General features: G+C 39.5%; 1 protein-coding gene across 1 annotated transcript in view; it reads right to left on the bottom strand.

Moving 5' to 3' along the window:
• Nucleotides 1-26,780, bottom strand: part of GAP43 (growth associated protein 43) — a 108,436-nt gene that overhangs the window by 42,301 nt on the left and 39,355 nt on the right. Inside the window, exon 2 of the mRNA XM_037155890.2 lies at nt 5,907-6,519. Within this exon, the coding sequence (XP_037011785.2) occupies nt 5,907-6,519 (613 nt within the window). The remainder of the gene's footprint in view (nt 1-5,906; nt 6,520-26,780) is intronic.

Raw genomic sequence — 26,780 nt, 5'->3', positions numbered from 1 at the left:
GGTAACCTCTGCTCCAAGAAGTCTTCCTGAACTATTTTCCACTAATTAGCCTGAGCAGGGCTTTAATTTTCATATATTATAAATTTCATCACCGAGAGCCTTAGTCTCGACTTCTAGCTCTCCCCATTTCCTTGTAGATTTGCAAACAAAGCTGAACTAAAATCATTTGCAGAGTCTGAATGAGAACCTAGGTGTCATGATTTTAAATGGTATTTAGTCTTCTATGCTGAAAATATAGATGTGTGCCTTATATGCATCCTATAAGATATTGGATCAATTAAACACATAATAATATTCATTATCCTTATTAAAACAATTTATGGGTAATTCTTTTAAGAAGCCCAGAAATAAATTGTTTGCTTAGAGAGCCAAGTTTTATTGCTCTGAGATCAAAAACTGGCTTTGCTTTTTGAAGAAAGAAGTGATTCAAAATTTCTTAATTATCTGAAGTTCAGCATCTCATTCAGTCATTTTTTTATGGACAAAATTTAAACATGACTAAGAGAGCTCAGAAAACTTACATATTCTTTCAAACCACTCCCCTTCTTTATGCATGCTATAAACTGTATCATTTTGGGAGACCTTCAAGGGCTCAGGTCTTGCGGTTTAAACAGCACCATTGGCTTCCTTCTTCCCTTCCTTTTATGCATGGTTACAGAAGGCTTTTCATTCTTTATTTGATGAAGCTATCTATCACTCTAAGCACAAAATGAAAGTGATGACCACACAATGCTTTTAGTCCATTAGATTGAGTGCTCTGCTCTCTCTCCATGTTTAGCCAAATGGACTGACTGTGTAGTAACACTTCCTGCCTTTGGTTCTTTCTCCTTGTCCTTCTGGGATTGTGGGAGTGCACATGTGTATAGAGAGAAAAAAAAAGAAAAAAATATTTGGTGAACATGCATTAGCATCTGAAACAAATTCTATATTTTTAAGAAATATTATTTGATTTTCAGTTCCAAATATAGTTCTACTGCTTTGAAATTGGAGAAGTTACTTACATGTCTTTCTGTTTACTTGTTTCTTTATTAGATGATAGTAGTTATTTAATATGAGCCATGAAAGAAACAGATCAAAGGCTTCACAATATGAGTTTCTTGATTCTAAAACACATCTTGTCTTTTGTATGCTTATGGTTTTTTAATGGCAGAGATAGTGATTGCTCTGTAATCTGTCCAATAAGTTCTTTATATCATTTAAATTATAAATATAAAGGTATCAGGATCCTTTGGAAATGCACCTTGCCAAAGGTTGGTGGGATATGAACAATTTTAAGATACTAATTTTTATAATCCAAATTAGGGTGGGGATCACCTGGAATCAAGAAATTACTTTCCTCTGATTGAGAACTGAAACTTGGAGTTTCTCATTTTTAGTTCTCCCCGCATGTTTAATGGAGTCAGTAGTACTCTCATTAAGAAACATCTATTTCAGCTGATCTTTACAGCTCTCTTAGGCCTAATAAAACAGTACTTGAAGTATTTTCAAGCTAAGAACCCATGACTCAGAACTTATTTAATATTCCCAATCATTTCGGGGTGTTGGGGCTTTGAAGCCTTTATGACCAGGAACTATGGTTAGTTACTGGACACCCATCTATAAATGAGTCTTCAGTATCCAGGTATACAAATGAGGGTGATGCTCTTAGATCAGGACACAATGTTGGGGTTCTTAGACATCTCTCGTCTTCATTTCTTCCAGAATAGCACTTGTGCTGTCACAGTTTAAAACGTGGCCTCTTTAATCAGGCAGTCAGGATTCTGTTACCACGGTTTGCTAGCTGTTGATGGCAACTAGAAACCACCATCTCTCTAAGCCTCAGATCCCTCATCTGTAAAAGGGGGAGGGGAAATTGCAGTACTTATACCATAGAGCGGTTATGATGGTTAAATGAGATCATCTCCACATAGCTCTTAGCACAGGGCTTGCCAATTAATAAATGTTCATTAAGTGCCACCAAATATAGAAAATTTTTATTTCAACCTTTGAAGAAAAACCTTAAATACTAACTATTCTAGCCCCTCTTCTTGAAGATGAGACAACTGGGGACCAGAGAGAAGCAGTGGCTTCCTTAAGATCCCACAGCTGTGTGGTAGGAATATTAAGGACTAGAGCCCTAATGTTCTCATTCTAGTCCAAGGTTCTTTCTGCTGCATTATCTTACTGGGCATGCAGGACAGAAATTACTCAGGAAAAGTCCTGGGTGGTATTTTCCAAGGATAATTAAAAAGTGTCACAACTGATAAAATAAAGAAAAAATGCAAGAATTTATATAAAATAGAGCACTTTAAAAGAGGGTCCAGAACTGCAGGGCCAAAGTTAAGGAGAAGATTTAGAGGTCCATCAGTGTGACCCCTGTTGTGTTTGAATATGCTTGTGGGCACAAAATCTATTTCATTTGCTCCCAATCTCAGAATGTAAAAGTACAAGAAAAGTACTGTCAAATGCCACTGGGTTGTTGTCAAGAAAAGCCAATAAAAATGATTACTCTAGCAACATAAAATTGCACCATAAGAGCTTAATAATCAACAGTATTTAAGCAGCACTGAGTCTCTGACAGGTGTCCATGTTTTATAGACAGCATTTATGGACTTTAAAAATCCAAATTTCACTCTTTATGAGTAGTATATAAATTTGGGAAGTGGTTGAAACCACATTTCAAATCAAAACTGCCTATGAGGCACCCTGCCAAACAAGTATAAATATCCTTGGGAAACCTCACATCTATCACAGAGCTCAGTGGAAGGGGATTTAGATTGTGGAGAGAGAAAAATGTTATAGGCGGTTACTCTGGGCCTTAGCAAAACATTGTTTTGGGGGAACAAAAAGGATTTCCCCAAATACAGAGAGATGGGCTGAAAATGTCACTTTCTTACACATAATTACCATTCCAGAAACTAAATTTTGCAGCTATTCTTTTGGCTAGTGTTTTAGCTATAGAGACACGCACTATGTAAAACCTTTTTGATAGCATGTATCAAACTGCAAGAATCACTGGTTCATTCATATTATTTGCCACAGTGCCTTGGCATAGGGAAACCCTATACCTGTTTGCAAATTTAACTAAATTGAGATTATTACTGTGAATGTTTCCAACACCACTCTCTGAATTTCATCCCACCCCCACTTCCGAATGAGAACTGTGTAAGATCAGTAACCCTACTTCACTCATCTTTGTGATCCCAAGGCCCACCACAGCAGAAAATTAAAATAAATGGAAGAAAAAAGGAAGGAAGACAGCAAGGTTAAAATAAGCAACATATTTATAATTTACAAAGTATTTCCATATATATTGAAGCAGTGATCAAATTTGGTCTAAACCTTTTGATGAAATTATTGTCTTGAATTCTCTCTTTTGACTTGTTTTTGCCCCAACCCTACTCCACCCTCTCAGATCATCTCTTTGCACACCTCCAGGCCACCCAAGGTTGGCATCTATTTCCAAACAGTAGAGCCCAACCGGAAATATTATTCTAACCTGGACTGGAAATAAACCCAATGGGAGATAGAAGAAAGTGCTGTATAGGACCTGTGGGAATTTGGGCCAGAGACACTGTGATAGCTCTCCTTGTCACCTCTGGTTTCTGTGATTCCACGGAGCTCGCCATATCTGGGCAATCTGTGCTCCTTACACACAGCAGGCAAGGCTGATAGATACATCATTCCAGAGAGAAGCCACAGACAGCAGTTTAGGATCTAACCCAGAAGATATTACTCAGCCAAAGTTCAGAAACAATGTAAAACAGATTGGCCTTTGTGATTACCTTCAAGTTGAACTGTACCTACCTACACCTTCAATTACCTTTAAATGCACATAATAATATCAAACTAATGAGATATTTTTCAGCCAGAACTTGTAAAATTTAGGACAGAGCAAGGTCTCTATTTGTTTTTACTCACCAGGCACATTTTAATCAAATATACGAATAGAATAAGCAAGGTTGCAGGAGGATTGTGTGAGCCAGTGAACAAATTACCTATACATTAAATCCAGTCTATTTTATTCATTCAGTATTTGACATTTACTCAGCATGTACTACGTAAAATACTCTATTAATTAATTTGTATTATTATAACTTGAAAAATAAGAAAAATAAATGTTCTTAAAATATATTTTATACTTTTCATTGATTCAAGAAATCCTTCTTCTATTAATCCACATTATCATATACCTAAAATCACATCATGATTTTCTGTGTATGCTCACAATTTTAGAAATCCCTGTTTAAAAATATGGTCTGAACAATGTCAAGTAATTTCTATTGTTTTAAAAGCATAATTTATAAGATTTTTGAAAATATGCAGTAGGTAGCCTGTCATATGCAAAATGATTTCTAGCCATCATATCTGAGTGTAAAGTTTTTAACCTAAAGAAAAGCACTTAGCAAGGTTTGTTTTGTTGAGTGAATTAAAATCAACACCCCGTTCTTTGCCACAGGCCTTACCTTGTCCAGGAAAAACATTCTCATCTTCTTAACCCCAAAGTCTGGCCCCTGAGGCAGGTATGTAGTTAGAATAAAGACTGAAAATGAGTCACTGATAGAAAGAAGCATGTGATTTATCTTGAGCTGGAGAAGGTTAATAATAATACGATCTGGCCTCTTACAGAATTTTGAGGTGAGATGAAAGAGGTTGAACTGAAAATATTTAGAATAATCATCCTTCATCTCCAGTATCTAATTTGGAAAAACAAAAATACAAGCAAATTTCCAATAATTACTTTTTCAATCTAATGGTCAGCTGTCAAACATTTCCCAAAACAATCTCATTGAGTAAGTCCTTTCCCAAGACACAGTGTGGTCCAGTCCAAATTCGGGTCTTTGGACACATGCGTTAAGTTCATGAAGTTTTAAAGGAGTAAACCCAACTTTTAAACTGTCACAGAAGCAACTTTCCCCTGAAGGTCTTTGTGGCTGAGAGGTGTTCAAGAGTGAGAAAGGTGGTGGAGACTGTTGGCTTCCTTCAGCACTGGGGAGTGGACAGGGTGAGGGATGGGTTCAGTCTCCAGAGGTAAAAGTCGGTTACATTTATCCTGCTTCGGGAATGCTCTGTTTCAATTAATTTTGCACAGGCTCTTTGGTAATGGTAGTGAAAACACTAGGATCTCCAAGTAAGAGCTCCAAACCAAAGAAAATCCAGAACATCTCAGTAATCATAGTCAACCCACAACTATTTATGCATATGGTAGAAAGTAGCTTCTTCTATAATAAAATGATAATTTATGTGTAACTTCACAATGTGTTCTATATTTGGGGTTCTTCTTTTGTTTTTGACAATATTTCCCTAATTAGTTTGACCCCAGTTAGTGGTACGATCAGCATTCTCTGAGCATAAACACAGATACACACACTACTCACCAACTGATGGTGAGGAGAATGCCCAGTAATATATTGTGGGATAACAGAAAAGTGGTCTGAGATTATGTTTTTGCTGCTGGAAATTCACAAACTAGATGATCTGAATCGGTAAGAAGTTGGCTATACTAATAACAGACACTTCCTAGAGCCAAATCCTCACACTGGCTAATTCCCATTCAGAAAATATATGTGGCCTCAGTAATTACTAATTAAACTAAGTCTATCCCGCACACAGAATATTTTTTTTAAACTAGGATTACCTAGTTTTACTTGTTATGCCAATCCAATTAATATGATAATTGCCAGCTTATTCTATTCCTGGCAGAGTTCTCGCTCAGGCTTGGAGACGTTTGGGAATAGAAGTGGCCAGAGTTGGTTCTTATCCTGCCACTTTGGGGAATTAAGCACAGCTTTCCTTAATTTCCTGAACACGCTGTCTAATCTACACTTTCTCCCTTTCCCCCGTTGGCCTACATGGCCTGGCCTTCCCAAGGCTTCTGTGGGCTACCCCTACCTCTCTCATGGCCTCTGACCCTCACAGTTGCTCACCTATCTTCTCCTCGGCTTGGCTGCTCTCCGAAGTCTCCGTCGGAAGCTGGGTCGTTGCCTTGGTGGCAGCATCCTCTGCAGCAGGGGTGGTGGCAGCAGCAGCAGCAGTGGCAGCAGCAGGCACATCGGCTTGTTTAGGCTCCTCCTTGGCTGGGGCATCTTCGGCCTTGGAGGACGGCGAGTTGTCAGTGGAAGCTTTAGTGGCACTTTCTGTCTCAGCAGAGCCGGCCTTCTCCTCTGAGGGGGCAGGGGCCTGGGGGGCTGCCTGCTCTGCACCAGCATCGGACGCGCCCTCCCCCTTCTTCTCCTCCGAAGGAGTTTCTCCTGCTTTGCCGGATTCCTCGGGCTTGGGGCCAGCGGATGGGGCTGCCTCGGTGGTAGTGGAACCCTCTCCCTCCTTCTTTTCGGCACCACCAGCAGCAGGGACATCTTCCTTCTTCTCACTCACCTCGGCCTCAGCAGCTTGGGCATCGCCCTTCTTCTCTCCTTTGAGCTTTTTCCTTGTTATGTGTCCGCGGAAGCTAGCCTGAATTTTGGTCGCAGCCTTATGAGCTTTATCTTCTGGTTTGATGCCATCTTGTTCAATCTTTTGGTCCTCATCGTTTTTTTCAACCTTGGAGGAGAGAAGGGAGTGAGGGGAGAAAGGAGAGATGGAGTGATTTTTTTTTTCTCTTCAGCTCACAGCAGTTAACAAATGTTTAGTGAATGTCTTACACTGTGCCAAGTATACACACCGACGATACTGTGGAAATTCAAGTGAAGCCTCCTCCCTCTCCATGTGGAGGACTGGGCAGAGAACACGTTATTTTATGAAAAACTAACATCCTTCTGGCCTTGCAGTATCACTGGTATTATTTTATATGCATTTCTTTCCCCAGCTCAATGTCTCTTCATTGCCAAACTTCAACCAGCATTTCTACAGATGGACCCTGGCAATTCAAAGCACATTCACCCTATGTTTTAATTAAAGAGCTCTGAAAGATATTGTTTTTTCAGGGTTTCTAAGAAAGACTCTGTGCAAAACTTCACATTCAAAAAATATTATGGAAAAGTCTTTTTTTTTTTTTGTCCCTAAGACTTCAAGTCTAGCCAGAAAATCAATAGATTCAGGACAAGGTTTAGATAACAAATTCTATCAGGGTTTTGCATAAAACTGCAAAGGAGTTCCAGGGGTTTCTGTTCAGACTATGACAACTCAGAGTGCCGGTCACAAAATGATCTGTGCTTTCCCTTGTGTGTGGTCCAACACCAGTAATCAACACACTAGATCTTCACAATTTAAAGACAGAAAATGGCCATTATTCTTGAGTTTAAAGAAAAGAAAAAAAAACACCATTTCTACCTTTGATAAAACAGCATATATTTCAAATCACAAACTCTTACTCCCAAAGCAATTTAAACCTAAAATTAGTTTTATATTATTATCGATAGAGTCATTCTAGTACTAAAAGCAAGAGACTATAATACAAAGTTTTTACCATTTGATACAAGATTTACAGCATAACATGCTGCAAATGACATCTTTCCACAAGGAAATTAAATCACAGGATAGGGATAGAAGGTACAGTCATGGAAAGAAACATATAGGCAAGAACCCAAATTCTACATAGCTCCATTGCTCACCATGGTGCCCCAGGGTGGTTACTTATGGTCTCCACATATTCCTTCCTTCAACTGTAGAATACATAACTTTTGCGAACATTGTCCCATACAACAGTGAACAATGCAGCAACTTTCTTTCTAAAAACCAATAATAAAAGAGTGCTTGTTATGTACCAAGTCCTGTGCTTGGCCCAAATCTTTACCTTGTCTTGACCATGGTCTTTGCTCCAGTTTAGGAGGTAAGCCACAGCAAGCCAAGACAATGGTACGTCATACCAGCTCTGCCCCAGTGACCTAGATCCAGCTAATCATGATGTAGGCCTGCTTGACATAATATGGACAAACATATAAGCCTGTTGTTATGCAGCTACATCGACATGTCATGGATATACAAAGGTATGTTTGAAAATAAGCTACGTGTGAGAGTGAAAGCAGAACTGACAATTTTCCAATAAAATTCAGGACAAGTTTTTCTTCTTCCTCAGGTAACTGTGTGGGTATCCATACAAAGAAAGAAGGAGTGGATGAAAAACGTTTTGCAGAGGTCCAGCCTGCTCCCTCTTCCCAGCACCTCGATGCCACACTGCTCAATTTTCTGATGCATTACCACCTTCCCTATCCTGCTGCTCTTGGAGACTCCTACTCGGACACTGACACCACATTCTGGGGCAGGGGAGCAGCTGTCTGCCAGGAGCTGTCTGATCAGAGATGGAAGCATGACCCTGTTAAATTAACAGTCTTGACTGGAGCATGGAGCCAAGATGTTGCTGATTTATTTTACTGGTCCTTGAGTTCTCTGAATGAGGCACCATCACACATGACAGGACATCTGCACTTGGGCATTGACGCCAAGTGATTCTTTAATACAAATACTGTTCCTTGGGAAGTAGGCACACCAATTATCTTAGAGTGGGCAGGTGTACAGAAAATTCAAGATAATTCAAGAAAGCTACCATTGTAGAGTTCCCCCCTCCCTCTTAAGAATATAAAGCAAAAGAGATGAAACTCAAGGATGGAAAACATAAAAATAAGGAAGCTGAGAGTCTGAGTGATATAAAGAAAGAAACTTTACACGGATAACAGAAGAGCTCCTCTCAATGCTCCCATCCCCACTTCAATTTCTCAGATCATCCACCACTTTAATTTTCCAAATGATTAGGACTTAAGCTTCTGTACACAGCCTCTATGTTAAAAATGACTATATAGAAAGGCTCAGACTGCACTTGGGTGCCAAGATTGTGGGATCACCCAAACAGTCCAGGAGTGTAAGAAACATGAGAGAAAGGGGTGTGCAGGAAGGAAAGAAACATGAAAGACCGATTTAGGAGTGTTATTATTCTGTAACAGCTAGGTGCCCAGATGGGCAGATACACCCAAAGAGGTGCTCAAAGTAATCCCTGGGCATATAGCTCAGCCTGGAGGAAGAGGCTGGACCATTTGACATCATTAGAGATATAGAAAAACTGGATTACATAGAAAAAAGACAACTATTACAAATTTTTCAGATGGAGACAGAGAAAGAGAAAGGGGAAAGGAAAGGAGGAGAGGGGAAGGAAGGGCATGGGAGAAGAGGAGAGAGAAGAGATGATGAGAAAGGAGCGGGGAAGAGATGAGAAGGACAGGAGGAAGGAAATGGAGGGAAGAAATCAGCCCGAGATGAGGTCAGATTTAAGTAATTGAACAGATACACATAGAAACAAAAATATGTATTAGGTAAAAATTGGGTCATAAGCTAGACAGCGCCAGATAGTGTGTGTCTTTTTTTCTTAACCTGTAATTGATTCTATTAATTAGCTTAAACTAGAGGTTATTTTCTGGTATGATTCTGTTCACAGTACTGGAAGTGACTGAACTGAGAGTACATGTATTTTGTAGAAAGACGACAAGAAGAAGAGAACCTTCCCTAAGAGTAGCTGTGGGGAGAACCCTAACATGTTAGGCCAAATAGACTTTTCCGTGACTTGAAATACAAGAGCTTACATACTACGACAAGAGTTTTGAGCCCAGGGAAACCAGAGATCACTCAGTACATTTAGCACAACTTTTTCAGTTTCTGGAAAAAAAAAAGGCCACAAAGTCCTTAAAAAGTTACCCTGCCTAAATTCCTAGAGTGAGTCAGTCAGTCAGTGCCTCACCTTGTATTTGAACCCAGGTCCTCTCCTTTCCCACCCAACCCCAAGGCCAGTTTTATTGCTTCAATGACTTGCAATACTGTGGCCTTCCTTGTAGATTCGGATGTTGGAATGTTAAAAGTTGTTCTGAAGGTTCCTAAACCTCTCATTTAAAAAAATATTTTATTTATTTATTTTTAGAGAGAGGGGATGGGAAGAAGATAGAGAGGGAGAAAAACATCAATGTGTGGTTGCCTCTCATGTGTCCCCCACCAGGGACCTGGCCTGCAACCCAGGCATGTGCCCTGACTGGGAATCAAACCAGCAACCCCTTGCTTCACAGGCCCACGCTCAATCCACTGAGCTACACCAGCCAGGGCACCTCTCATTCTTTTGAATTCTTGTTTCTTCATTCTGTTCTGGTTGAATGTATATTTATTTCCTCTGTTCCAAACCATTGATTTGAGTTCCAGTTTCCTTCCTGTCACTGTTGGTTCCCTGCACATTTTCCTTTATTTCACTTTTCATAGGCTTCACTTTTTTCTCTATTTTGAGAGCATACTCAACCACTTCTGTGAGTGTGCTGATTACTAGTGTTTTGAATTGCGCATCTGATAGTCTGGCTATCTCTTAATCGCTTAGTTCTATTTTTTCTGGAGCTTTGATCTATTTTTCATTTGGGTCATTTTTTTTTGTCTCGGTGCACCTATTACATAGTAAGGGGTGGAGCCTTAGGTATTCACCAGGGCAGGGCAATCCCTGTTCCTGTGTTGTGGCACTGTATGTGGGGGAGGGGTCCAAGAGGGAACAATGTCTCTTGCTTGGCTCTTGGCCAGCTTTCAGTAACTTCCCCCACTACCCACAAGCAAATTGGGCCCTTCTGGTGCTGATTCCTGGGTGGGTGGTTTTGTATACATTCTAGAACCCTGTGAGGCTGGGAGTTTCTGCTGCTGCTGCAACCCCCACAGGTTTTTTCAGTCAGAGGTTTTGAGGCTTTATTTCCCCACACCGGAAACCTGGGTTGCATGGTTTGTCTCGCTCCCCAGTTGTTCCTCCTGGTTTATCTACACATGTATGTGGGACTGCCCAGTCCACCAGCTGCCACCTTGCCACAATTCCTCTCTACCCCGGCTGCCCATCTCCACCCTTTCTACCGATCTGGATAAATGTTTCTTCTTTAACTCCTTGGTTATCAGACTTCCATACAGTTCGCTTTTCTGTCCATTGTGCTTGTTTTTTTAAGTGTGTTGTTATCCTTCTATTGGTTATGAGAGAAGGCACAGTGTATCTACCTATGCCTCCATCTTGGCTGAACTCCTTTCTTCTTCTGAAATCTTGACTTTTCAAGTAAGGCTAGAATCTTGGATGAATGTTGGTCTGAAGAAGATGAAGGGTACCATTACACTAACTATTGGAACCTAGTCAAATTTCTAAATTTACTAGATGAAAAGGCTCTGATTTTCATTAATATGTAAGAATCACAGATAAGAAAGCCAAAAATGAGTAGTAGTTATTTAATACCCAACATAGTTACTCTGGTTGGGGGAAGGAAAAGTGGACAATTTAAGATTCATTAAAAAATGTCCAAAGGTTTTTATTCTTTATGTTACAAAAGAACTTTAGGCAGAAATCCATGAATGCCTAACTTTTAGAACTAAAATAACATCATCCATTCAACTGGGGCACCACAATTCATTTAACATTTTCCAATTAGCATAGGAATGCCTCAGCCTTCAGAGCACTGAAAAACTTGGCCCTGTATCTACTTATGCCAGCTATAAATACTACTATTATAATACCTCAATGTTCTCTTAAGCAGTATTGAATAGTAAATGTTTTTAAAACATTTTTGATGTATAACAATTCTTCTAAGAATATTTTTAGTAAACCAAATATTTTCAATTTGATTGAGCAAAATATGTTTTGGGGAAGGAAAATTTAAGGGTTGGAAATATTCTAAGCAAAGTTTTCTTTAACACATTATAGTTTCCATGCCTATCAGAATCCTATGCAGCCCATAATGAAAAATAACTAGAGTGTTGATGGCTATATATAAAATCGGCAGATACCTACTTATGACTCATTCTATTTTTTAATTAATAATTTATTGAGGTGAAATTTGCATAAGAAAATGTTACTCTACGTTTAAGCTTAGTTGATTTTAAGCATAGTTGATAGCATGTACTTTAGGAAAAATGTCTAAGTATTAAAGGAGTTCATAGTGAAGCTTCTGTACTTTCTTTGAATCTAGTCAAAGATCAGAAATCCAGTGAAAAGCCCCTTATGGAGGAGAGAAAAAAGAAGGGACTAGTGTTCTCCAGTTTGGTAGATGAATTACCTTCATGTTTCTGGGCAGTTATAGGGAAGAAGGTATTATTTAAAAGATGAATACACTCTGCTGGGAAACCCAGGGTCCACTCAACATTCAATCCAGTTTAAAGATCTAACTATGATATGAGTTGGTGGGGAACAGGATGCAGGTAGAAGCAATGAAACTGTTGTGATTTTGCCAAGATATGTCATCACTTTCTTAAAACTCTGGTTTTTAGTCTGGTGCAAAGTCCTTTTGTAGTTCCTGGGTAGGTGAGGGCACAAATATATGATAAGTAAGCAATTCTACAGGAGAATGTGAGACATCAAGAGTCATCTTGTCAATCCTGGCAGAATGGTAGTAAGGGAGCTTGGTTTTCCTTTTTAATTGAAGGGTGTAGCATATTGCTACAGCTCAAAGTTTTATAAGTGGTCAATAAATGCTCACTGATTGACATAAATATAAGAAAACCAAATATCCCACATTGGACATTGGAATGGTAATGTTAGCTTTTCCAATAATAGTAAGGTAATCAAGTTATAGGTCTTTAGTTCAATTTCATATATTATTTATTTAACATGTACATCTCCTGTGATTCCAAAAGAATATGAGGTGGAAGGTTCAACACAGTATTAAGTAATACTGGAGAATTCAGTGCTCATTCAAAAGAGTTATTTTTATTTTGTAAATTTGTAATTCTATTTGTCCCACAGAGATGGATATAGAGAAGAGGCAAAGGGAATATTATAATTGATGCCTTCTGATAGACAAGAGTCAGCAGTGTAATGCTTTTTCTATTTTGTTCAAAGCTGAATCTCCAGTTTCTAGGATGGCATCTGGTACAAAGTAGATGCTTATTAACATTTATCAAATAAATCCAAATGTAAACATCTCAATTATTGCCATTCCAGAAAGATGATGATAGGCAAAGTCTTGGATTCTATTTTGTCAATTTTTGTTAAAATTCTTTATTTTTCAGTGATGGACTTCAAAAGCATCTGACTAAAACAAGTATGTTTCCCCAATACCTAACTGATTATCTGACTTCATGTGGTGAGATTGAACACAAAAACCAATTATGAAAATGAATGAGCAGGGATCAGACAAAGAGAGAAGTCACAAAAACTATAGAAATTACATTATGATAATAGCAATTTTAAAAAGCTCCCAGAAATGTCAATAAATCTAAGATAAAAACAATGGACTTACATTCATCTTATGTATGGATTGGTTATAGTCATTACAGTCATATCAATACAATTATTTTTAAATATGTTTCTGCTTCTCCATTAGTAAAACAGGAGAAAATACTCATGGGGGATTATTGGAAACTCTCCCCTTTCCTCTATTTATATTTTTCTGTATAAGAACCCTGGGGCCTAAAGTCATATGGTAGGATAACTAGTTCCTCAGTCATTCAAGGAATGAAGTTCCCTTTCTTATACTGGGGCTGGAAAGAGCCCAGGTTTGAAACAAGGCATATACTTACGCTGGTCCATCTATCAGGGCACATGCTGGGCAGAATAATGTGACTAAACTCCTTTAGAAAACTTTTGGGTATGTCAGACAGAGGTATAAGTCACCTGACTGAATCAAGATCAAAGTCACTGATGCCCAGGCAAATAACTGCTGAGAGTCAGCTCTGGGAGGAAGGGGCTCTACTCTTGATGAGCAGGAGCAGATCCTAATAAACATTGCCTGTTCACTACCTCTACGACTGTCCGCTACCTCTATAAGTGCTTGTTACCTCTACCAGTGTTCACTACCACTCTACCACTGTTCACTATGAATATTCATTACCTCTACAAAGGTTCATGACTTCTACAAGTGTTCACTACTACTACAAGTGTCATGCTTAAAGGAGGGAAACTCAAGCAAAGTAAGGGAGACACTAAACCCTGCTCTTGAAGAGGTCTCTGTGCTTATAGCCACCACTGAGCTAGGAACAAAAAAGGAGGGATTCCATATCGAGCTGCTTAAAAGGCTGAAATCATCCACGAGGACATGAGAGGGACCGTGAGACTTCTTTTGTTAACAAATGAAGAGAAGGGGAGAGCAGCAGGCAGCCAACACATCTGAGAAAAGATAGAAAGGTAGCGTACCAACAGACACCTTGTATCACTATCATAGTTAATTTCTCTCCAGAGTTCCCAAGAGCAAACCACAGTCTGAGCTGCTGCAGAAAGCATTCAGAGCCAACCAGCAGAAAGAGAAGGCTGAGCCCAGGGAACCTGGCAGAAAACTGTCTTCCTTCCAGGTAAGATATGTGAAATGACTAACATTGGACACTTAGAAATATAGGACATGACAAGTATTTATTTAAAAATTACTATATTCCCCTGTCTGGTGTTGTTCAGTGGACTGAGTAGTGACCTGCAAACCGAAGAGTCTCTGGTTTGATTCCCAGTCAGAGCACATGCCTAGGTTGTGGGCCAGGTCTCCAACTAGGGGGGGGTGAGGGGCAACCACACATTGATGTTTCTCTCCCTTTCTCCTGCCCTTCCCCCCTAAAAAATAAATAAATAAAATCTTTTAAAAAGTTTAAAAATAAAAGTTACTATAGTCTTCCTACTATACTGAATAATGATTGTTAATATATTTTAAATTAAACCTCTCTCATAAATTACATTCTAAGTCAGTAATGTTTGATAAATTTGTTCAGTGAATAAATGGATGAGAAAGACTATCCTTATCCCCTCCATTATGCACTCTTCCCGAAATATTGTCACTCTTGGTCTACTTACCTTGCTTTTCATTCTTTGTGTTTAGAATCACCAGGCATCTAGACTTCCGGCCAAGATGGAGGCATACGTGGAAACACTGTGTCTCCTCGCACAACCAAGTTTAAAGACCACAAAGTTTTAGTAATAAAAATGCAACCAAAACACAGAAAATTGAACTATATGGAAGTCTGACAACAACGAACCATTCAGCCAGACTGGTAAGAGGGGCGGAGTTGGCAGCTGGCACAGCAGGGTCCCACTTCCAGACCGACCCAGGCACACAGGCAATGGACAGACCTGGTGGGGGCGCAAGGCAGCTGGCTGACTGAGGTCACACATTCGTGCACAGATAAACCAGGCAAAGGAGCAAACAGTGAGGCAGATCACGCAACCAGGGCCCCAGCGGTGAGAATTGAGGTCCTAAAAGCACCAATTGGAAAAACTTTCAGAGCTGAGGTGCCGGGAGAAGCTCCCAGGCTCACAGAGTTTGTTGGAGAGACCCACAGGGTCCTGGAGGGTGCACAGGCCCACACACCTAAGAGCTGGCACGGGGGGGGGGCAGTTTGCTTGCAGGAAGCAGCAGAGGGAACCGAAATTCAAGAGAGAGCAGAACAAATGCCATTGCCCCTCTCTGACCCCACCCCCACATACAGCGTCACAACCCAGTGACCTAGGTAGCCCCACCCTGGTGAACATCTAAGGCTCTGCCCCTCATATGTAACAGGCTCGAACAGACCAAAATATTATGGCCCAAGAACAGCTCAAAGCCCTGGAGCCAATACTTCTAAGCAACCAAGAGATAGCCAACCTGTCAGATGCATAGTTCAAAATAATAGTGATCAGGATGCTCACAGAACTTGTTGATTTTAGTCACAAACTGGAGGAATAAATGAAGGCTAAACTAAGTGAAATGAAGGGAAATGCACAGGAAACCAATAGTGATGGAAAGGAAACTGGACTCAAGTCAAAGGAGTGGACCAGAAGGAAGAAATAAATGACCAAACAGAAAAAAATGAAGAAACTAGAATTAAAAAAAAAAAATGAGAGAGGCTAAGAAACCTCCAGGACATCTTGAAACGCTCCAACATCTGAATTATAGGGGTACCAGAAGGGGAAGAGGAAGAGCAACAACTGGAAAACTTATTTGAACAAATAAGAAAGGAGAACTTCCGCAATCTGGCAAAGGAAATAGACTTCCAGGAAATCCAGGAAGCTCAGAAAGTCCCAAAGAAGTTGGACCCAAGAAGGAACACACCAAGGCACATCATAATTACATTAGCCAACATTAAAATGAAGGAAAGAATCCTAGAAGCAGCAAGAGATAAGGGAACAGTTACCTACAAAGGACTTCCCATCAGACTATCAGCAGATTTCTCAAAAGAGACCTTACAGGCAAAAAGGGGCTGGAAAGAATTAATCCAAGTCATGGAAGGCAAGGACCTATATCCAAAATTGCTCTATCCAGCAAAGCTTTCATTTAGAATGGAAGGGCAGATAAAGCGCTTCTCAGATAAGGTCAAGTTCAAGGAGTTCATTGCCAAGCCCTTATTATATGAAATGTTAAAGGGACTTATCCAAGAAAAAGAAGATAAAAAAGATGAACAGTGAAAGGACAGCAAACTCACAGTTATTAACAACCACACCTAAAACAAAAGCAATCTAAGAAGACAGCTAGATCAGGAGTGGAACCATAGAAATAGAGATCACATGGAGGGTTAGCAACAGGGGAGTGGGAGGAGGAGAAGGGGGGAGAAGGTACAGAGAATAAGTAGCATACACGGTAGGTGGAAAATAGATGGGGAGAGGGCAAGAATAGTGTGGGGAATATAGAATCTAAAGAACTTGTTACACAGGGACATAAACAAAAGGTAGGAGAGTGGGGTGTGCAGGGTGGAGGAGAATGAAGGGGGGAATAGGACAACTGTAATGGCATAATCAATAAAATATATTAAAAAGAAAAAAATTAAGAAAATAGAATCATATGGCATCTATTTTTATTTCATTATTAACTGAATCTGCTCTTGCACTATAAATTTTCTGAGATCAGGACCTTCAGTTTTGTACAGTGCTCAAAATTTTGGTAGCTGAAGTAGTGTTGGCACATGGCTGATGCTCAAAAAATGTTTATTTATAATTAAGTGACTGTGTCATACTATGTTAGTGATCAGAGAGCATGCAAATGGACAGCACCCAGATAACTTGCTGCATATCCTTGTTTTGCTTGTTTTGGCAAGTAATGCCTGAAGTCTTCATCAAGCCACTGTTCAGCAGTCACATTCTTCTATTCTCTACATGCATCAGTGTACAACATATACAGTTAGTATGTAAATTCAATCCTCATAAGAGTATGTGAGGAACACAACCCAACTGAGACATGGAGAAAATATAAAGGGGTCCATTTTTTCTAGTTTCTAAGTGACAGAGCCTATACTCAATCCTGCTCCTTATCCAGTGCTTATAACATTAACAAAATAAGAAGACAACCCACAAACTGGGAAAACATATTCACCAATATATCTGATAAGGGGTTAATGTTCAAAATTTATAAAGAACTTACAAAACTCAGCACCAAAAAACCAAACAACCCAATTAAAAAATGGGCAAAGGACCTGAATAGATACCTCTCCAAGGAGGACATACAGATGACCAACAGACATATAAAAAGATGCTCAGGGTCAGTAATCATCAGACAAATGCAAATTAAAACCATAATGAGATATCACCTCACACCTGTCAGAATGGCCATCACCAATAAATCAACAAATAACAAGTGCTGGTGAGGATGTGGAGAAAAGGAAACCCTCTTGTACTGTTGCTGGGAATGTAGATTGGCATAGCCATTGTGGAAAACAGTTTCTTCAAAAAATTAGAAATGGATCTGCCTCTTGACCCAGTGATCCCACTTCTGGAAATATATGACTAATTTGAAAGGTGGTACACACTCCTATGTTTACTGCAGCATTATTTAGAATAGCCAAGATACGGAGGCAGCCCAAGTGTCCATCAGTAGATGAGTGGGTTCAACGACTATGGGACATTTACACAATGGAATACTACTTAGCCATAAAAAAACAAGAAAATTATACCCTTTGTGACAGCACGGATGGACTAGGAAAACATTATGCTAAGTGAAATAAGCCAGTCAGAGAAAGAAAAGTACCATGATCTCACTCATGTGTGGAACCTAATGAACAAACTGAACTAACAAACGAAACAGAGACAGACTCATAGACAGCAGGATGACAGCTAAAGGGTGGAAGGATTGATCAAAAAGGGGAAATGACCCAGCGACATGGACAATAGTGTTTTGATTGCAGTGGGGGTAGGCATGTATAAGGGGACTAAATGGTAATAGAAAAAATACACTAAAAAAAGTAAAATATAGAAAACAAATGAAAAAAAAAAGAATGTGGGAAGCCAACATGAACTGTAGAGTTAAAGGTATATAGCTTTGAATCTGGGCTCTGCCACTTAATTATCAGCTCGTTCACTTGGGCACATCAGTTAGTTTTCTAAGGGTAACATGGGGAAATATTGGGGATATCTTCTCACTGGGGTGCTGTAAGGGTTAAATGAGTTAATGTACATAAAGTTTTTAGCACAATCCTGACATATTGTATAGTATGTACTCAAAAAAGGAATAACTGCCACTATTTTTTCCATCATAACCATGCTATCATCAATATCATTTTTAAAAATTCCATATTATTATTAGATTAAGTCAAGATATGTTAATAATATAAATACCAAAGGAGGTTTAGTCATGAGACTGTATTCATCTCCATGATTGCTGGTATCCCCATCTAGGCAAAATAGAGTCCAGTTTCTTAACTGTCCCGTACTAATGAGCCATCTATCCTCAAAGAAATAAGCAAAAGACAGTCCAAAGTGTGCCGCAATACTCGATTCAGTTCTTTCCTATCCTCGGGAAGGGGGCAGATCTATTTACATTTTTATGATAAATCACAATCCTACTTCTCTACCACATAACGCACACTAATTCTTTTACCCAGCCCTAAACCACTCTGTGGTCCAGCATCTTGTTGACAGAAACCCACTTAAAACTAGAAGTCTTTTCATTCTTAAAATATACGCTCTTCACCTGACAACCCCCACCTCATTTACTGATGAGAAAAATCTCATTTACTGGTAGGTATAATATAGTCAGGGGGAGATTAAAAACAGTATAGGAAATGGAGAAGCCAAAGAGCTTATATGTATAATCCATGGACATGAACTAATGGGGGGGGTACTGGAAAGAGAGAAGGGTACAGGGCAGAGGAAGATAAAGAGGAGAAAAATATGGGACAACCGTGATATCATACTCAATTAAAATATACTTTAAAAAAGAAGAGAAAAAATCTAATTTACCTACTGTTTCATATATCTATCCCAGTGACCTAGCTGTGTCCCTTACACATCCAGTAAAACAATTACCTGCTCAAGTTCTGAAATCTATTTACTCATATCCAGTAAGAGCTGTGGATGCAGCTGCCAGCTATTTGGTGGGGGGTGAGCTGAGCAGCATCTGTTTCTAAGAAGAGAGGAGCATCATGATTGGTGGTTTCCAGCTTGATGGGATCATAGCCCCATTGCATTGGAGAGTCAGTCTGTAAAGCTTCTCTGAATGTCATCGTACCTGTTATTTAGTGAGGGTACATAATATGTGTGCATATTAGAGTGCATGTTATTATAAAGCCTAGTTGAGTGGAAAAGAACTCCATTTGCAAAAAAAAGACAGTAGCTTGAGTTTTTATATTACAGAATATAGAGTATTTTCAACTTTATAAAATTGTTCCTCAAGGAATTACAATAAAATAGCCTAAGCAAATGTGCTGCCCCCATTATAAAATTTTAAAAAACCAGATTGGTGGAAAGCCCCCCAAATGGTAGGATGTATCTTTAACCTAGGCCTCCAATCCTCTACATTTTAAGAAACCAAACAGAAAATCCAATCAAAGAATTCAATACTTATCACTCAGAAGGTGTCACTGAATAAGTAACAATCCTAATATCAGCCCCGAGACTATTTTAGGTACTTTAAAAAATTAATCCTCACCCAAGGATATGTTTTTATTTATTTTAGGAGAGAGAAAAGGGGAGAGAGAGAGAGAAACATCAGTGTGAGAAACATTGATTTGTTGCCTCCCGCATGTGCCTTGACCAGGGAATCAAACCCACAGCCTAGCTATGTGCCCTGACTGGAGCTGAACCCGTACTTTTTCAGTGTACAGCATGACGCTCCAATAAACTGATCCACCTGGCCGGGGTTGAAGTACTTTCTAATTAACAGAATTGGTCTACATCTCCAATCTTAGGACAGAGGCTGCTCCCCGACTCTCTGCGGAGGAGGGACAAGGGGCAGGGACATGTTTGTGGGGGGAGCTAAGTGACTTTTCTTGAAGCTGCACTTGCACAGCAAACATACTGCTTTCTACAGTGTGCTCATTTGCATAAGGTAGCTGGTGGGCTGATTTCGCAGGGACGCTGCTATCTATCAACATAAACTTACACGTGCCTCAAGGCCCCACGTCAATCACAAGGGACTGCCCTTTTACAACAGTGCCTGAGAGAGGAAAACACTGCAAGCGTATTCTCTCCCTGATTCTCGAAGGCATACACTGTATTCTTCTACACGTGAGGGAAAAAATGAATTTTTTGGTTTGGCGGGAGGAAGGGTGTTGGGTAAACTGTATACAGTTTGAGGACAAATAGGCTTCCATTTTAAATGGGTTCTTACCCCAGATCTTCTAGACACTTTAAAGACAAATACACAAGACACTAGAAAACTCTGTAAATCATAACTGGGCCTACATTTGCTCATGATGTTCTTGTTCCCGTCATTCTGCCTTTCTTGCCTTTCCCTTCGTTTTTGGCATCCAGGTCCCTTTTGGTCATCATTCACTGACACTGACACAATTACTTGTTCCCTGGCCTGGCTCTGGGGTCAAATGATTTGAGTTCAAATCCTGGCTCAGTTACTGCTGAACTATATGACCTGGGGTAAAGTTTAATTTCTTTAGACTTCAATTTCTTCATCCTTCACATGGGGATACTAATATCTACTGTGCAGAATTTTCTTGACAATGAAAAATAGTATTGGTAAAGTGCTTCATAGGTAAGAACTCAATAAATAATTGCTTGAAAGAAGACAATATAAACAAAGTAAAAATTGCTACCTCCTGGAAGCTAGGGGTTAGGTGCATTATTTGCTAAATATTTTATGATTTTTCTCTCTTGGATAGCTCATGGAATAATTTTTTTCAGGACTATACACACTTCATAAAAATAATAAATGCTCCCCTCCAAATAAAAAAAATCCTTTAAAGGTAAAGACTATAAAATATATTCAGATCCTTGGAGAAAATAATACTAATAACAAATTAAAAAATTATTATTATATAGCCCTATGTGCAAGCACTCTTCTAAGCACATTACTGTTTTATACATATATGCAAATAATATATATTAAATATATTACCTATATTAACTAATTTAGTTCAAACAAGACTGTGCAATGGGCACTATTATTTTACAGAGGAAGGGGGTTGAAGCGCAGGGACATTAAGTAATTTGCTCAAAATTCACACAGCTATTTAGTGGCAGAGCCAGATTTGAATTCAAAATATTTGTACAAGTTGCATGTAAGGTAAAATCACTCTAGGAAGATAGGGCTGACCGCCTCTCTGCAGGTTATTTCCCAATCATCCAGACAAGGTGAAGAGTGGACTGGAGGGTGGGGGAATCCAGAGCCAGACTTCGTCATGGCCGGTGCTGAGCTAGTCTGAGTCTAAAGAACCAGGCTTCAGACCTGTCACTGCAATCTCTGCTTCTGCTTCCAAAATCTCTTCGCACCAGAAAAGGACAAATAAGGGCTGTGGTACCATAACCTCATCACCTAAATGATGTCATCACTCATTTTCCTCCTTAGTATTTTGACAGGGAAGATGCACACTTGAGATGTTGAGAATAGTCTAGAGACCAGGTTTCGTATTAATTCGGAAAGTAGAAGAGAGAAAATACCAGAGAGTAAGCAGAGAAACAATATGGGGGGGGGGGGAGAGGGAGGAACAGGTCAGGAATTATGGCTATTTAATTTAATGAGAAAAGCAGACAAATAAACGAGACTCACTCTTGTGCATTCTTTTTTTAAATTTTTAAAAAATATTTTATTTATTTATTTTTAGAGAGAGGGTAAGGGAAGGAGAAAGAGTGGAAGAGAAAGATCAATGTGTGGTTGCCTCTCATGTGTCCCCTAATGGGGACCTGGCCTGCAACCCAGGAATGTGCCCTGACTGGGAATCGAACCAGCGACCTTTTGCTTCACAGGCCTGTGCTCAGTCCACTGAGTTACACCAGCCAGGGACTCTTGTGCATTCTTATCAGAAGGAAGGAATGGGGCAGGTGGTAAACAGCAAGTTCTGTGATTTATTCCCAAGTCTGAAATTTTAAATACAGCCAGAGTTCCTGAATTAAACACTGCCTTTTCTTTGAACCAACTATTCCTGATATTGTTCTCACAATTGTAGTGGGACAGATAGAGAAATCCATCTAGAACTATTCCATGGACATCATATTTCTTGCTCTGGTAGCCACCTAGCTCACTGGAGGAATTCAATGACAGGGTCCATCATGGCACAGAGACCCAGCAGGCCCCCACTTTGTCATTCTGAGGGGAGAAACAGTGTACCCTCTGCAGTCCTCAAAGACAGGGAATCACTTTTAATCTGTTTTTAAAACTAGGCAGGCAAATTCTATAATTTTGAATTAGTCCATAGAAACCAGCCATCCAGTGATTTATTATAACCTGATCTTTGAGCCAGAATAATTCAGCAAAATTGAGTAGAAATTTTTTAAAAATCAAGTCTGATTCTGAGGTCTTGAGCTCAATGAAAATTACTTTCTTCTTGATGCACAGACAGCAATGAGATGGGCCACAAGCCTCTCATAATTGGTGTTGCATGATCCAAGGAGATACAGAGCACCAAGTCTGTGCCTGGCACTGTGAAACCATATGCAATGGGGATCTTTACAGATGTGTCATAACATAGAACCTTGAGTGCAAGTGTTCCAGGAAGGTAGGATGATTCAACCGTTCTTCCCACAATTCTGATTTACTCACCAGGAGGCAATGATTTCCCATATCCCTGTGTCAGCTCAGGACTGGACCCTAGACTGGGAATAAAAGATTCCCAGGGCAATCCAACAGCCATTTTTCCTTATGGTTGGGGCAACCCAACAGCTCCACGCTAGAATAATTCCTTAGTTTTAAGTCACATCAAAGCTCAGTAAGCTTAACAAAATAAATCGGCCTGGTCCCTGTACAGTCTTTGTGGTCCCTGGTCCCACTGTGCCATGGCACAGAAGCTCCTAGAACCATAGCACAGAAGGTTTAAATCACTGTGGAGAATCAAGGTAAATGGGGGTGGTTGGCAGTGGTGGTAGGAGGTGTGCACGGAACTCCTAGACAAAGAATTTTCTTTTACCAAAAGTCTCAAATTCCACCTTGCAGCATTATTCCCTTATTTTAAGGTTTAAAGCATATTTAAAGTTTAAAGCAATATATATGTAGAAATCTAACACTACAAATGCTCTCTTAATTGGTTGGTCTTCCACTCTATGCTACACATTTTATCAGATGGAGCTGAAACAGAATTATGGTTATAACATGCCTACTCCCAAACACATCAACCCTGCTTCCCCCAGAAACCTTTCACTATCCCCACTGCTTATCAAGATAAGAAGTCATGCGTTATTTTAGCATTTGAGAAAATCATGGAACGGACGCAGTCTGCCCTTCCCACTTCTCTTGTGAACGCACTCTTTACTGTAGCCAAGTAAATACACATGCTGCTCACTGAACGTGCTCCTCAGTCCCTGAGTTCTCTGGGCCCCTCAAACACTGCTCCTTCCTACCCTTCACAACTAACTCATCCCAATTCTCACCTCCTTGGGTGGAGAGTTTCTTATGCCATCCTACATGGACAGCCCAGGGGTCAGCAAACTTTTTCTGCAAAGGGCCAGATAGTAAATATTTTGTTTTTCTGTGCCATATACAGGGTAGGCAAAAGTAGACTAATAGTAACAATAATAAATATGATAATTTATAAATAAATAATAATAGAAGAACAAACTGTGCTTCATGTACTCACAACTGTAAACCTAGTTTTGCCCCATCTACAGTCTGGGTTGTGACAACTCTGTCACAGTATATGAAAGATGCTACATAAATGAATGAGCAAGGCCGTGTTCCATAGAATTTTATTTAGGAACACTAAATTAGAATTTTGCATTATTTTTATGTTATCACAAAATATCATTACTCTTGATATTCTGTCAACCACTTCATAATGTAAAAACAGCCCACAGGCTGCAGTTTGACAATTTCTGCGGCAGGAGCTACCTTTATGTTAAACTCCCACTGCAGCTCTGGTTTTTTTTTGGTTTGTTTTTTATTTTTGTTGTTTCATTTTGCATTGTAGTTATTAGTGCACTTATTAACCAAACTATTCATTACTCTGTAAACTCTTTGAGCACAGGAATATTGTTATATTAATAATAGAGTCTGTGCTATTGCAACTTACATTAAGAAAACCATATTTGGTCTTTGTCCCCATTTCTGGCACAGAGATCCTAAAACCCTTGAGTTTCATGTGATGAGAGCTATAAAGGTATCTTTTGTTATGTTAATGTAACTCCTGGACTTCGCCCAAGGATGGGATTCCTTGGCAGGGGAACAAACCATATTTAGGGGATTGGAACTTTCACTTTCATTTTTGACCACTTGGACGGAGAAGCTGGAGGTTGAATCAAATACCAATGGCTAATGATTTTATCAGTCATTCCTGTTATGAAGCCTTTATAATAATACCCCAAAAGGACAGGGTTTGAAGTGCTTCAGGCTTTGTGAACACATGGGGATGCAGGCAGAGTGGCAGCCTCAAGAGAGGGCATGGACACTCCTCCCCTTCCCATGTCTGTTCCTATGCAGCAGCTCTTTCATCTGGCTGTTCCATATACATATATATATATATATATATATATATATATATACTTATATATTATAATTAATATTATAAATACGATAAACACATTTACTATATTTATATATCATATGATTATCGTAGTGTATAGTATATAGTAAATATGTATTTGTTGTATAATATATTTATTATGTATTCATTAATTATATTTGTATATATACATCTTATATTTTTATATGTAATATATATGTAGAATATAATTAAGAATATATTTTATATTGTTTGTATTATAAATATATAATATATTATATATTATAAAAACATATATATTTATACATATATTATAAAATAAACCAGCAATCTAGTGACTAAACAGATTTCCTGAGTTACGTGAGCTGCTGTAGCAAATTAACTGAACTCAAGAAGAGAGTGTTGTGGGAACCTGTGGTTCACAGCCAGCCAGTCAGTAACAACCTGCACTTAAAATTGGCATCTTCATATAGTGGGGGGTCATGGGAACCTCCAATTTGTGATTGGCCATCAGAAGCAAAGGTTTATAACCTGACCTTCCAACTGGCATCTTAAGTGGAGGGTGGTCTTGAGGAACTGAGCCCTTTACCTATGGAATCTGTTTCTATCATCCTGTACATAGTGTCAGCATTAAGTTGAACAGTCTGACACCCAGCTAGTGCCTGGAGAATTGTCGTTAGCATGAAAAACCCCCTTCCACCACACTGTAATTGAGTTCAAGATCTTTTTAGGGGATAGCATTCAATAATCACTTTGTACCAGATAGTGAGTTAAGTGTTTTGCATGATATGGGGATTCAGAATGAGCTACCCCAAGATGTGCTTCTGTGGTATATGGATTGTTTTGAAATCAAGGCAATTTTAGTTTCAGGCTCAAGAGAAACTTCTGCTCCTTCCTTTAATACTTAGAAGAACTTGATTTACAGGCCTTGCTCATAATAAGAGACTATCAATGATAACCTTTTTGACCCACCTATATGGCAGGGCAAACATTTATTCACTAAATGTCTGCTCTTCTTATCACCGTGCAAGGACCCTCTGAAGCCCCCAAGGCAGCTGACCTCATGTCTGACTCAGGGTGTCTTCTATACCCTTGTTGCTTTTCAGTCTCTGAATCTCCCCTGCATGTAGGTCTGACTCTTTCATGTATGCAGAGTTTCCATCCATATGTATGCACTAAAATGGTTAGGGTGGGGGGGTTTGTTTCTCCCCTACAATAGAAAATTTCATAACAAATGTATGGGGTGGGTATTTTTATTATTTTTACAGATAAGGAAACTAATACTTGGGATAGAGCTAGGATCTGACAATGTAAGCAGTCTGACTGTAGCTTTCACCCTCCCTACCCCTTTACTATATGGACTCTTGATCACTGTTTCATATAGTAAGGACTTCATAAATGCCCAGTGAATATGTATTATAATTTGGATTAAATTCTGTTTCCTTCCTGAGGATAGCTTACAATAAGAAAGAGGCACCTCTGAGGTAGGCAAGCTTCAGAGAACCAAGAAATGGTCACCACTGGAGCTCCCCTGCAATAGAAGGGCCTCTACCCTGTTATCACTTAGCTAATTGCTGAACTTGGGCGGAGCACAAAGGCAGGCAGACCTGAATCTGGGTATTGCGAGCAGCTTGAGAAGCGCAGGACAGCAGTGAGCGGTGGGAAGTGCTCACAGACTTGCGGAGCCCCAGCTGAAAGGCCACACCTCTGAGCTAGCAGCAAGCCAGCTGCATTCCCAGGGGAGGAGCTGCAGCTGTGAGGACACGTGTGAGAAAGAAATAGATTTTTTGTTTGTTTGTTTTTACTATCAGACTTAAGCAAGTTGCTTATGTACAAACGGTTTTGTGAAATCAAGTTAGATAGTGCTAACTCACTAGACAAAAGATCATATACCCTCCAGTTCAAGATACCTGTCACTAGGGACTATTTCTAACAGTCTCAGGTCTGGGTGAGGACATGTAGTGAAAGGCATCCAGATTAGCTGAGGGAGCACAATGACCTGGTAACCAGAGGGAAAAAAGGAGGGGAGAGATCCGAATTCCCAGAGCTGTTTCATCAGTGACAAAGGACAGGCAAGGAGGAAAGGTGATGTTCACAATTTTGCTGCTCAGCAT

The sequence above is a fragment of the Artibeus jamaicensis genome, unplaced genomic scaffold (genome assembly GCF_021234435.1).
Source record: "Artibeus jamaicensis isolate MK-2021 breed Jamaican fruit bat unplaced genomic scaffold, CSHL_Jam_final contig_3126, whole genome shotgun sequence".
Classification (NCBI taxonomy): Eukaryota; Metazoa; Chordata; class Mammalia; order Chiroptera; family Phyllostomidae; genus Artibeus; species Artibeus jamaicensis.
Note: the sequence above shows the minus strand (reverse complement) of the source record. Positions and strands in the feature narration are given on the sequence as shown.